General features: G+C 48.3%; 1 protein-coding gene across 4 annotated transcripts in view; it reads left to right on the top strand.

Annotated features, from left to right (window-relative positions):
- Nucleotides 1-13,266, top strand: part of EPS15L1 (epidermal growth factor receptor pathway substrate 15 like 1) — a 354,413-nt gene that overhangs the window by 104,242 nt on the left and 236,905 nt on the right. For all 4 annotated transcript variants that reach the window (XM_082248118.1, XM_082248120.1, XM_082248119.1 and 1 more), the window contains exons 9-10: nucleotides 10,711-10,947; nucleotides 11,038-11,195. In XM_082248118.1, coding sequence (XP_082104244.1) covers nucleotides 10,711-10,947; nucleotides 11,038-11,195 — 395 coding nt within the window. The remainder of the gene's footprint in view (nucleotides 1-10,710; nucleotides 10,948-11,037; nucleotides 11,196-13,266) is intronic.

The raw sequence follows: 13,266 nt of genomic DNA, 5'->3' as shown, positions 1-13,266 counted from the left end.
ACTACGTTAAGCCCTTAAAGGAGAAGGACAGCCAAAGCTCATTTGGCTGTACTTCACCTATGGATCACAGTAGTGTAGTTCGTTTTGCACTCTTGTGACCTGTTTTCAGCAGAGAGCGGTCTGAGGTCCACGTCACAGAGTCGGTCCAGGCTTGGGTGTCATCACAACCATGGAGTCGGGATCCACCCACTTGTCTGGACTGGCACCTGGCTCAACTGTTCAGCGAGCCGCTGAGAGCCAGAACCGGCCGCTACAGCCCCCTCCACAGCCCAGCACTTCAGTGAACGAAGAGGGAGCAGAGCAGAGAGCTGCTGACTAACAATTGCCCAATGCCCATGCCCAGCCCACTGCCCAATGGTTTTGAAAACTTTATCAAAAAGACAAACAATCAAGCAGTCACAAATTAAAGAATCATTTTTATTTTCATTTGCTTTTAAAGGACACTTCCCTGGCCCCTATCATGGCCTGCAAGCCCTGCATAGTGCACTTGCACTGCAAACATATAGGAAGGTCTGAAAATAGCATAGCAGAGACAGACAACAACACTATTTACTAGAAGTAACAGTAAAATTAGTATGGCATCAAACCGTAATAGTGCAGTTTACTGCTTCATAAAAGAAAATATTAATATAGGGTCTAAACCTTTTAAAGTACAACTAAAGGCAAAACTTTTATTTCTCTTAGGTCCTCTGACAGTCGCCGCCCACTCATACAATCTGCACGTCTGGGTATTGGCCTTCTCCATAGGAGTAAGCTAGGCAGAAGATTTTGTTAAAATATTTACAAAAACTTTGTATAGACACACCTACAGGGGGCTGTCCCTTCTGGTCAATACCCCCAGCTAGCCTCATTCCCAATTCAGTTTGCTGCTGCCTAGCTTAGGAGTAGGCTGGCTTTTCCCTGGCTGGGGCTGCGGTCTCAGCTTTTTTCTTCTTTTTATGTTTTCTCTCTAGAAAAGTTTTTTCTTTTAAAAAGATAGTTTTTTATTTGTTCCTGTGCTTAGTTAGTCGGACATCGGAAGACTACAGCGTTTGCGGAGCTGGGAATCGCACTGGTTATTCTAGAGCCTTATGGAATCTCAGCCTGCCATCGAGCGTTAGCAGGTTATGTGTACACCCAGGCCTCGCAAACGACTATGTCCCTGACCTCCGGGTCGAGCCTGCGAAGTTGCTATCTTCGCTGGGATGGCTCAACTGCGGTCCGCCGCGTGTTGCTAGCGTCCCCTTCGGCTGACGGCACCACCACCCATAGTGGGAGGCTTCCTGTCACAGAGCGGTACCCACGTTTTCGCTGGACCGGTGAGTACCATGCTACCCCTCTGTCTCTGACTTTGTCTGTCGGGGTGTGTATGTGGGCCCTTTGTTTTATGGGGATGGCAGTTCGGTATGGGTTCTGTAAAGTCCCCCTCATGTCTATAGGTGCGGTCCCTGTGTCCCTTCCTGGTCCCTGCGGGGGGAGCTGTAGCGGTTCCGCCGCTGTATGGGGGGTTGCGGGTGTCTCCTATGTCCCTGAGGTGCTTGTGCAACTATTGGGGTACAGTGCATGGTGTGTGGGGGCCGCAATTGTCGCGAAACCGCGAGGCCGCCATTTTAGGTGTGGGCAGGCTGTTAGGCCTCATTGTGAGGGCAGCAGCCATTTACTGTAATGCTGTTGGCGCTGATCGGGCGCCATCTTTAGTGTGGGCAATATGTCCTAATGTGGACAGCGGCCATTTTCCCAGAGCTTTCCCCATAGACTTGCATTGGCAACCATTTTTTTGTGGCTCAGGGCTGTGTCTGCCTCTAGAGGCGTGAGGTCACTTCCTCTTTCTTCACATGCAGATCGATTCAACAGCGTGGCAAGTATAGCTCACTGTGGGGGGCTTTTCATTGTGTTTCCTGGCCTGCATTCCTGCTGGCATTCATTTTTTTGCAGTTTCCTGTAGCACAGGACTTACTCTTCCTTTAGGGTGCATTTGCGGTGGGGACCGTGGAAATTGCCGATTTTAAAGGGCCAGCGTCAGTTAAAATTGAGATTGCTATTATGGAGTCCCAGGATAACAAATTCCCCCCAGATCTGGTGGAGGGTTCAGGTACTCCTGAATCCTCTTCTATAGTCTCACTTACTGCTGCACTTGCGACTTTAGCGTCTAAAGTGGATTTTTTGATGTCTGATTGGGCTTCTAAGAAAAGGCCTATGCCCTCTCAGTCTTCTGATTCAGAGCCAGATTTGGTTGCCACGGACAGTGTACCCCCTGAAGGGTCTCGGTCTCAGTTGGATGTGGAGGAGGAGGAGGATTCCCCCTCCGGATCAGCACGGGAACGCGCTGCGGTGTCTGCGCTTATTAGCTCTGTTAAGGACACTTAAAATTTAGATGATGAGCCCCACCTGTCGGGTAAGCGGTCTTCCTTTGAAACCCGCAAAGCCCAAAAATCTGGTCAGGTTTTTCCTTGTCCCGCAGAGTTTCACGATACCGTGAATGAACAATGGCGTAATTTAAAACGTAATTTCGTGGTGCCCAAGAGATTTCAGTACTGTTATCCCTTTGTGGATCTGGTGGATTCTCGCTGGACTGCGGCTCCTAAGGTGGACCACACAGTGTCCAGGTTAAATAAAGCCACTTTAATGCCCGCGGAGGATTCTCCGGTATTTAAAGACCCGGCGGATAGGCGGGTGGAAACTCTTACCCGCCACATCTACCTAAGTAGCGGGTTCCTTGCTAAAACCAGTGTTCGCTTCGGTAATGGTCTCTCAGGCTGTTGTGGAGTGGGTCAAGGCACTTAAGCGCACTCTGATGACTCCACCTCTCCTGCTGCGCTGGAGATGGTGGCTCAAATAGGTCAGGCTGTTTTATACCTGTGTGACGCGGGCTTGGATGAGGCCTCTTTAGTCGCATTACTTTCTGCAGTCGCAGTTACGATTCGTCGCATCGTTTACTTGAAAAGCTGGTCGGCCGACCAGTCTTTCAAAAGACAGTGTCTGACATCCCTTATGCGGGGGGGGGGGGGGGGGGGAGTCTTTTTGGGGACTCTCTGGATGAACTGGTTAAGGGGATCACAGGGGGCAAGAGCACTCTGTTGCCCCAGGTGTCCAGGGGAAAATCTTTTCGCGGCAAGCGGGGTCCCTCCTTTAAACCTAACCAGGGGTCCTTTCGTGCCTTCAATGCACAAGACAAAGGTAAGTCCTTCAAGGCCTCTGGTGGCCAGAAGAAGCCTTGGGCGGGCAAGTCAAAAGCTGCCCACTTTGGCACGGCGGCTCAGTCTGCCTCGACCTGAAGGGGCGCCCTCACCCGTTTCAGGGGTGGGGGGACCTCTGCGCTGTTTTCCCGAGCCTTGGCTGGCCAAGATTCAGGACAGGTGGGTTCAAGAAATCATTCGGTCAGGGTACAAGATCTAGTTTCGATCACGCCCAGCAGACAGATTCTTTCCCTCAAATCTTCATTTAACCCCCGAAAGTTTCCGAGATCTCCATCGGGCGGTTCAGGATCTCCTCGCCCAAGGGGTGGTTGTCCCGGTTCCAAAGCGGGACAGATTTCGGGGTTTTTACTCAAATCTGTTCAGTGCCCAGAAAGGAGGGAAAGGTGCGTCCGATTCTGGACTTGAAGTTTCTAAACCACTTTGTGCGAGTTCAGAAGTTCCGAATGGAGTCCCTCCGGTCGGTGGTGGCATCCCTGAGTCAAGGGGATTTCCTGGCTTCCATCGACCTCAAGGATGCCTATCTACACATCCCTATTTACGAGGGTCATCAGAGGTACCTCCATTTCGCAAGGAGCACTATCAATGGTTATTTACCAAAGTTTTGGCTCCTGTTCTAGCTTTGTTGCGGGTGCAGGGGATTGCCATCCTCGGTTACCTGGACGATCTCCTATTAAGGTCAAGCTCCAGTGCCACTCTGTTGCGTGATCTGTCGATCACGGTTCAGACGCTCCAGGAGTTTGGGTGGACCATCAATTTTCAGAAGTCGACTTTGTCCCCTTCTGTTCGCCTCCCTTATCTGGGGATGATTCTGGACTCCACCCAGGCGAAGGTCTTTCTTCCTGCAGGACGAGGTCAGGTCCCTAAGCGACAACGAGTTCTCCTCGCTTCGGACCTGCATGCGGTCCCTGGGCTTGATGGTGTCGGCTTTCGAGGCGATCCCATTTGCACAGTTTCACACGAGATCTCTTCAAGCGGGGATTCTGGTCCGGTGGGACAGGCATCCTTTGTCCTTGGAAAGGAGGATTGCTTTGAGCCCCGAAGTCAGATCGGATCTCCTGTGGTGGCTCCAGTCTCCTGCTCTGAAGGAAGGCAAGTCCTTATGTCCATTGCTATGGACTGTGGTCACCACGGACGCCAGCCTGTCGGGCTGGGGTGGAGTTCTGGGCAAGTTGTCTGCCCAGGGCACTTGGTCGGAGGGGGAATCCTCCCTGCCGATAAAATGTCTTGGAACTGCGGGCAATCAGGCTCTGTTTGCTCCGTTGTTCGGATCGTCTTCAGGGCTGCCCAGTGCCTGTGCAGTCGGACAACGCAACTGTGGTGGCTTACATCAATCACCAAGGGGGCACCAGGAGTGCCCGGGCGGTTAAGGAAGTGGCTGAGATTCTGTCCTGGGCCGAGACGCAGGTCCCGGCGATTTTGGCAGTTCACATTCCAGGTGTGGAGAACTGGCAGGCGGACTATCTGAGTCGCCAGACCCTGGACCAAGGGGAATGGTCCCTCCAACCGGAGGTGTGTTTCAGATGCTGTGTGCACGGTGGGGATCCCCTGACGTGGACCTGTTCACATCTCGTCTCAACAACAAGGTGGGAAGGTTTGTGGCACGAACGCGCGACCCTCTGGTGGACGCCTCGGACGTGTTGGTGGTGCCTTGGAATCGGTGTCGGCTGATTTATGCCTTCCCCCCCCGATTCAGTTGTTGTTCAGATTCCTCCACAGGTTGGTCTCGGAACCGAGGTTGGTGATTCTGGTAGCCCCAGACTGACCTTGTAGGTCTTGGTACGCGGACATCATGCAACTGGTCGTCAAGCCTCCTTGGCAGCTCCCACTTAGAGACGATCTTCTGTCTCAAGGGCTGATCTTCCATCCTGCTTTACAGTCGCTGGCTTTGACGGCGTGGCTGTTGAAAGCCAGGTCTTGAGAGACAGAGGTCTCTCGTCGGCGGTCATTCCTACCTTGCTCAAGGCCAGGAAGGCCTCCTCAGGTAAGATTTATTATCGTACCTGGAAGGCTTATTTCGCCTGGTGCGAGTTGCAGGGGTTCCATCCACGCTCCTTTTCGGTAATTACCTCCAAAGATGCAGCCTCCTCAGTCACTCCTCTGTATATCTCAGATCTCTCCTCCTCTGTGAGAATAAAAGGTAGTCCTTTAAAGCGAGGATCCAGTGCAGAGGCTGTATGAAGGATCTTCTCTGCCTCAGTGCTGTACCTCTTCAGGAGATCTGTTTTGATGGCATTCTTGATCTCATGGGTCATGGCTGTGTCTCCCATGGTGTCTGTCATGCTCTGGAGCAGTTGTGCATTTAGAGGGGCAATGAGAGACACTGTTGGGTTGCGTTCTTCTGACATTAGCAAGGTTGCATCATTCATTGGCTTTAATGCACTCACAGCGTCCTCTGCATTTGACACATCTGTTTCATTAAGAGTGCAGAGATCAGACTCTCCTTTTCTGACTTCTGGAGACAGCAGGGTGGCACAAACTGCAGGTTGTTGTTCTAAGAACCTCTCGACCATGTCTATGCGCTGTTCCATCTTGTTGGCACATCAGTTATTAGCTTATGATTCTTCAGGCCCAGACATTTCTTTTTCTCTTTTAGACAGTGGCTTGCTCTAGTGCTGCGGTGAAAGAATGTGGATATTCGTCGCACTCTGCCGAGAAGCCTAGGGAGCATGGCCCCTTTCAGTGCCCGCTGACATGCAAGATTGAGTGTATGGGCGAAACATTTAACATGAGGAAATTTACCTACTTGAGCTGCAACTATCACGTTCGCCGCCTTGTCAGTCACAAGCACTACAGATTTATCAGACAGCTGCCATTCTTCCACGACATGAGACAGTAGCTCTGCCAGATGAGCACCTGTGTGACACTCCTTAATGGCTCTCGTTTGCAACACATGTGACAAGACCTGCCAGTCCTTAGTAACGTAATGTGCGGTTATTGTAACCTAGGACTCCGTTGTGACTGTCCATGAATCTCACGTTATTGTGACTCGACTGGCTTGGTTCATTGACGCAATTCCTTAGCTTTGGTGTCGTGGTAGAGTGCAGGTATAACATTTTCTGTAAAGTGACTGCGTGACGGGATCTTATAACGTGGCTCTAGTGTCTTCAAAAGGTAGCGAAACCCAGCGTTGTCTACAACAGAGTAAGGCCGTAGGTCCTTGGCGATGAAAGCTGCCACAGCTTTGGTTAGTTTCTTCCCTTTTTCAGAGTTGGGCGGATAAGTTGACAGTATGGCATGAATTCTCGGCTGATCTGCGTCTAGTCTTTCCTTGGCAGTGGCACTGCTGGTGGCGACAGGTGTTACTAACTCAGAGTAAAAACGGCTAACATGGTTTCTCAAGTTCGTAGTATTCCCTAGGTATTTAATTTTTGTGTGACAGGCTCTACACACAGCGTGTGTCTTGTCCAACTCACGCTTCCCTGTTTGTCCGTAAAATCCGAAATGTGCCCAGATGTTTGCTTTCAAAACGTTAGGTGCATTTTTTATCTCTCGCTCTTTCTCCTTTTTTTAAGCGAAACGCGTCAGCCCATCCCTACCGGTTGTCACTACAACAATTGCCTGCACTATCATTGTGAGATATGTGATGTCAGGTTTTTGGATACTGTTCCATTTTAATGTTTATATATGTATTAATAAAATGAGTATTTATTATTATTACCATCAGCTATTCTTCTATGTTTATTATTCTACGATGCTCATACTCACTGGTTTTTGATACCCTCTCCACCATCCCCTTATTTTATAGGCTTAGTCAGGATCCCGCTTTCTGCTAAGTAGTGGGACCTCACTATTCCTGTTTCGTCTTTTATTCATGTATTATTTGGGATTGCAGGGATATCTTACCATGTGACTATAGTCTATCCAACAACCAATCTTTTGAAGCTTTTTCTCCTTTTGCTATTACCATACTACCACATATGTGATGGAGACGGATGACGTAAGTTGCCAAACTCTGTCAGTGTTTAAAAAAAAAAAAAAGCACTTGTAAACTAAGCCGCAACAAGCAAGCAACATCTATCATAAAATATTACTGTGTCTGTCTGTCAATCCCTTTTATGAATGCACTGAGCCAGAGACCCCACTTCCCCCACAGCTGCCTGACACTGACAGAGACCCCCCTTCCCCCACAACTTCCCCCACAGCTGAGCTGACAGTGACACTGACAGAGACCCCCCCTTCCCCCACAGCTGAGCTGACACTGAAAGAGACCTTCCTTTCCACACCTTCCCCCACAGCACACTGACAGAGACCCCCCCCTTCCCCCACAGCTGACACAGACCCCCCCTTACTGTCACAGAACCCCCTTCCCCCACAGCTGACACTGACACAGACCCCCCCTTCCCCTACAGCTGACACTAACAGAGACCCCCCCCTGCCACCGCAGAACAGAGATACTACTAGTGTCCCCGACCGTCTCCTGTCCCGGGTCCCCCCCATCACAGACATCCCCCCCAGAGATACAGAGACCCCCATGAGAGCTACATACATTATTAGTTCGGACTACCATACCTGCTGTGTGTGGGTTCTTGTGCACTGCATTGCATACCACACTGAGGAAGACAGTGCTCTGCTCTCTGGGCTCCAGTGGCTGGCTAGCTGGCGTGGTGGCTGGGCCTGGGACGACCACGGTGGGGCTGGCTGCGATGGAGACACTTGGGGCTCCAGGTCCTGACTGGCTGCAATACTCGGGGCTCCTGTGTGGAGTGTGGACTGGCTTGACTGGCTGGCTGGCTGCAAAGCCACAGGTGTGACGCCAATACCACGCAGGGGATGTTCTTCTTCTTACCGCTGCGCCTTGGGTCAAAGAGGGAAGAGGAAGGGGCGGAGCCTTTTTTATTAAGCTCCCGCACTAATCCACCAATCAGCTCTGTTCTTTTGACTTTTTTCTCCCAGGTGTGGGAGGGCGTGGCACAGCTGATGACGTCATTTCCTAATCGATGTTGCCGCCACCCCGAATCGATGCAGAATCGCGAAGGGTCGCATCGCGATGCACCGATTATATTCCACAGGCCTACTGCCCACCTACATATGTGGTTAAGTTCCACTTTGACATCTGCAGGTTGTCCTCTCTGAGAATGGATGTTGCCATTGCTGATGTGATAATGCAAATTGCATGGTTGTTGTACTGACCTGCTGTCCCTTACGAGAGACAAAAATGCAAATTTTAGAAGTCAGAGTAAAATCAAGACCTTATCTACATACTTGTTCTGGTTTAGTCACTCAAACTATTTAGAAAGTTTTATTTACCTGCTCATTTATGGCAGAGTGACAGTGTCCGCTGATGCCCCAGAAGGCCCCCTGCCCCAAAACTTGCAGACTCACCAATGCACGCCTTCTTGCCTCCTACTCACTGCAGTAGTCCACCCTGAGTAAGCTCCCTTATGGAGCTTACTCAAGTGGATGAGGTAACTGCCACCACATCTCAGTTTTCAGACCTAGCAATTGGTCACTCAGGTCTGAGCACTGTCACGTGGGGGGAAGTCATGTGCTCCACCATATTCGGAAGCCCTGCTCTGTTAGAGCAATGGAGCAAAGAGGCAGAAAGGACATACCTTTAAAACTGCTAATCAATGCTCTATCAGCTGATCTTATTAGCAGCATGCACTGCTCACACTCCCATACTCTTTGCAAAGTAATTACAATTCAATCAATGTGCTGTGCTTCTAAACCAACCTTAACAGCCGGTTCACACTTCTGCGGATGCGCTGATCGTATGTAATTCGGAGCGCACTGCTCCTTCATTACATGCGATCTCCTGTGCGGATGCGAGTTCAGCCATACACTTTGTATGGCTGAATTTGCAGCGGATCCGCAGCAAACACGCACATGAGGCATTTTTTGAGCCGCCTCAGAATCGGATCGCACAGTGGTTCACACTTGTGCGATCCGATTCTATGCAAACTGTCAGATCGCACTGCGATATGCGATCAAACTGGGGGTGTCGTTAACATTTAATTGACACCCCCTGCGCATCGCATATGGCAGTGTGAACTGCCAGATGTGCGGATGCGATGCGGGATCACGCTGCATATTCACAGCGTTCCCGCATCGCACAAATGTGAACCGAGCCTTAAGTGCCGGTTCACATTATTGCGGCTGCGGCGATCGCATGTAATTCGGAGCGCACTGCTCCTTCATTACATGCGATTTGATGTGCGGATGCGAATTCAGCCATACACTTTGTATGGCTGAATTCGCACTGTATCCGCACCAAACTCGCACATGACCCTTTTTTTCAGCCGCATCAGGATCGGATCGCACAGTGGTTCACACTTGTGCGATCCGATCCTGTGCAAACTGTCAGATCGCACTGCGATATGCGATCAAACTGGGGGTGTCGTTAACATTTAATTGACACCCCCTGCGTATCGCATATGGCAGTGTGAACTGCCAGATGTGCGGATGCGATGCGGGAACAGGCTGCGAATTCGCAGCCTTCCCACATCGCACAAGTGTGAACCGAGACTAAACCTCCTTCTAAACAGATACTATGTATCACTCTTTATAACAAAACAAAAAAATATAAATACATTTACACAATATTGTCAATATTGAAATCACAACAATCCTAATATCAGTATTCATAAAATAAGTGACAAGTGAATATATATGAACCATACAATCCTTGTTACATGGTATATCCTTAAAAGAAAAAATATGTTGAAAAACAAAAAAATGGAAAAAAATATCCAATTTAAATTAATAAAATGTGGTCACCATTCCTTCTGTACAATCCTTAAAAGTGCTCATCTACTGCAACAAGTGATAGCACCCCACGCGTGCTCCTCTTCTGGGTGTGCTCTCACCTCTGTGTCAGTGACCTCACAATTAAGTTTGGTCAGTGCTCACTTTTTATTCACCAGCGGACTAATGAGTTAGGATGTTCTGTCTCCCTTAAATCCTCTTTGGCTGGGGCGATGTCTCCTACCATAGGATTCATGTATGCATGAAAAAAATGCTCCCATAGTGCTGATATCATTTAAAACCAACACTTTATTAAAATGTCAACAAATCACTGCTCACATATTTAGGGTGCTTGAAGTGCACCACTCTGACCTCGCTTGATAAATCGATGCAGTATGTTGCATTCGTGACACCAGCTGCTCTTCTGCAATTCCTTTTGCTGGGTGCACTCACAGTACCGTCCTCCATGACATACCTTGCTAGGGGGGTGGGTATCCAGTATCTCTTAACTTTACTTGGTCAACATGACAGCCAAGGCAAAAATTTAAAGCAGTTGTTGTAACCCATTTATCCTATTTCATGCTGTAAAATACCTGGTTGATCCTGGTCCTATGAAATTAGGTATTTAGCTTCATCATTTAAAAAAAATAGAAACCACACACACTGCACTGTATAGTTTGCTATATCAGTAATTATCCTCGGCGACTTTACAATTACTTTAAGGTAATGAGAGATCAAGAATATTTAGGAAATGTTTGCTTCACATCTTCACAAGAGTTGAGTTAATTTTTCATATGGGGTGCAGAATAATCTGTATATAGTGTCTGGGTATTATCCTTGTCTTTTGTAGGCAATGCATCTTGTATACCGAGCGCTGGAGAAGGAGCCTGTCCCATCTGTCCTACCACAATCATTGATACCCCCATCCAAGAGGAAGAAAACACCCACATTCCCAGGAGCTGTTCCTGTGCTTCCTGCTAGTCCCCCACCAAAGGACAGTTTGCGTTCTACTCCATCTCATGGCAGTATGAGCAGTTTAAACAGTGCTGGGAGCTTGTCACCAAAACACTCCACAAAGTCTAGCCAGGTACAGAAAAAAAATGTTTTCACTTTGTTTTGCTACAGAAGCAGATTGCAAAGGTATATTTGAATAATAGTTTGCTTTTTTATTTTTAAGCCTGCTTTGAATTGGGTGGTACCTCTCACAGAAAAGATGCGCTATGATGACATATTCGTTCAGATTGACTTGGACATGGATGGCTATGTTAGCGGTCTGGAAGTAAAGGATATATTCATGCAGTCTGGACTCCCACAATCTATATTGGCTCACATATGGTGAGATAAGTGTAAAGACCGCTTGCAAAAATCTTTTGTGTATTGAATGAAGGCAGTTCATAGTGTTGCCTTTGTTGGGCTTTACTTTCTTTCTGCTTGCTCTGTGTAAGCAGTTCCAAGGAAATGTAGCTGAGGATGCTATGCAGATTAAATTTATCATTTAAGTCTTAACCTCCCTGGCGGTCTGATTATGTCGAGATTTCTGTGCTAAAAGTGGTACATTGTTTTGCATAGAAATCTGTTTTACATTTTAAAACTCACCTTCCCCTGCGATCCCCCCCCCGTCCTTCTGCTGTCCTCCTGCTGTGTGCTCGGCCGATGCCGACACCTGTCTTCCGGCTCCCTTCCCTTCGAGTGTTGCGACGCAGGGGGGTGGAACGGGCGGCAAATTAAAAAATGTAAATACACTAAATGACATGATACAAAGTTGTGATCCTAACGGATTACACTGTATCATGCCATTTCACCACAGGATTTCACTTGGTGACTTTTCCAGTGCCCTGCCTGTGCTTTTCCAGTTCTTTGTGCCTGGAAAATAGAGAACGATGATGGCATCCAAAAAAGCATTCTTTTTGCGCAAAAGAGCTTTTAGACGAACTGTAAAACAGCGAAACTGAGTTACTTGAAGAACTGAGCAATAGCGATTCGTGGGAAAATTCATCATTAAGTACGGAAAGTGACGACAGCGACAATTCTGAGGTCTCTTTCTGGCACATTGCTCTGTTGGAAATTCTGAAGAATCATTTGATATACTTCCCAAATTCCACAAGCTATGTGCCAGAAAGAGACATCAGAATACACATTCCGTACCTGATGACGAATTTTCCCATGAATCACTATTGCTCAGTTCTTCAAGTAACTCAGTTTCGCTGTCGCTGTTTTCCGGTTCGTTTAAAAGCGCAAAAAAAAAACACTTTTTGGACGCCATGGTCGTTCAAATTTTTCCAGGAACAAAGCACTGGAAAAGCACAGGCAGGGCACTGGAAAAGTCACCAGGTGCAATCCTGTGCTGAAATGGCATGATACAGTGTAATCCGTTAGGATCATAGCTTTGTATCATGTCATTCAGTGTTTTTACACTTTTGAATTTGCCGCCGGTTCCACCCCAATCTGTCGCAACGCACGCAGGGAGGAAACCGGAAGGCAAGTGCCGGGAATCGGCCGTGCACAGAGTGGGGGGGAAATTAAGGGGAAGGACGGAGGGGGGGAGCGCAGGGAAGATGAGTAACATTCTGGGGTAATCCCGAGTGTGGCTCGGGGTTATCGCTTTTGGTACTGAAAATTAACCCCGAGCAACACTCGGGAATACTGCCAGGGAGGTTAAGCCTAGTATACACTAGTAGTTTTTTTTTTTTTGTTCAACCCAGTATGGCTGAACGAAAAAAAACGGACATCTCATTAGGAGCCGCTGTACTAACTATTCAATGGAAGTACAGCGACTTCCCCAGCTGTTCTATTTTGATCTGACGGGGTTCTCCCCCCCCCTTCCCCCCGTCAGAACACTCTGGTCAGCTCTCTCAGCCATTGGCTGACGCCAGTACACATGGGCTGAATGTCGGCTGGTGTCTATTGAAGTGGCCGATGCTGCCAGATATTCGACCTGTGTGTACTAGGCTTTACCCAGGTATTTGGTAAAATGTAGTTAATTTTATAATACCCAGCACAGCCCTCTCCTCGTAGAGTGAAAAGTAGTATATTATTAAAAAAATCAGTTAAGTTGTTTTGACCAGATCTTCAAAACTATTTACAGGAAGCATTTTAGTACATGAGATATGGGACTTTTTAGGTACCAAACATAGGTGTAATAAAGGCTTTCTTAATTCCACAAAATCTTAAAATCACATAGGAGCTTATAAAATGAATTCATTGTCATAAGTCCAACGTACATATCAGAATATCCACATTAAACCTCCTTTCATGACCTTATCCCCCAGCTGCATGGGAGGCCCCCTGCACTTTCCCTGTCTCCTTGCATCTTGGCCAAGTCGATTGGGGCAGCAGGCAGCTCATTGGTGCAGGGGAGGCTGCCTGTAACATTCCCATCATATAATCAAGTTAGACTGTCCCTCAG

This window comes from Pelophylax lessonae (genome assembly GCF_965119305.1).
Source record: "Pelophylax lessonae genome assembly, chromosome: 1".
Taxonomy (NCBI): Eukaryota; Metazoa; Chordata; class Amphibia; order Anura; family Ranidae; genus Pelophylax; species Pelophylax lessonae.
The sequence above is the reverse complement of the archived record's forward strand: the minus strand, read 5'-3'. Positions and strand labels throughout refer to the sequence as shown.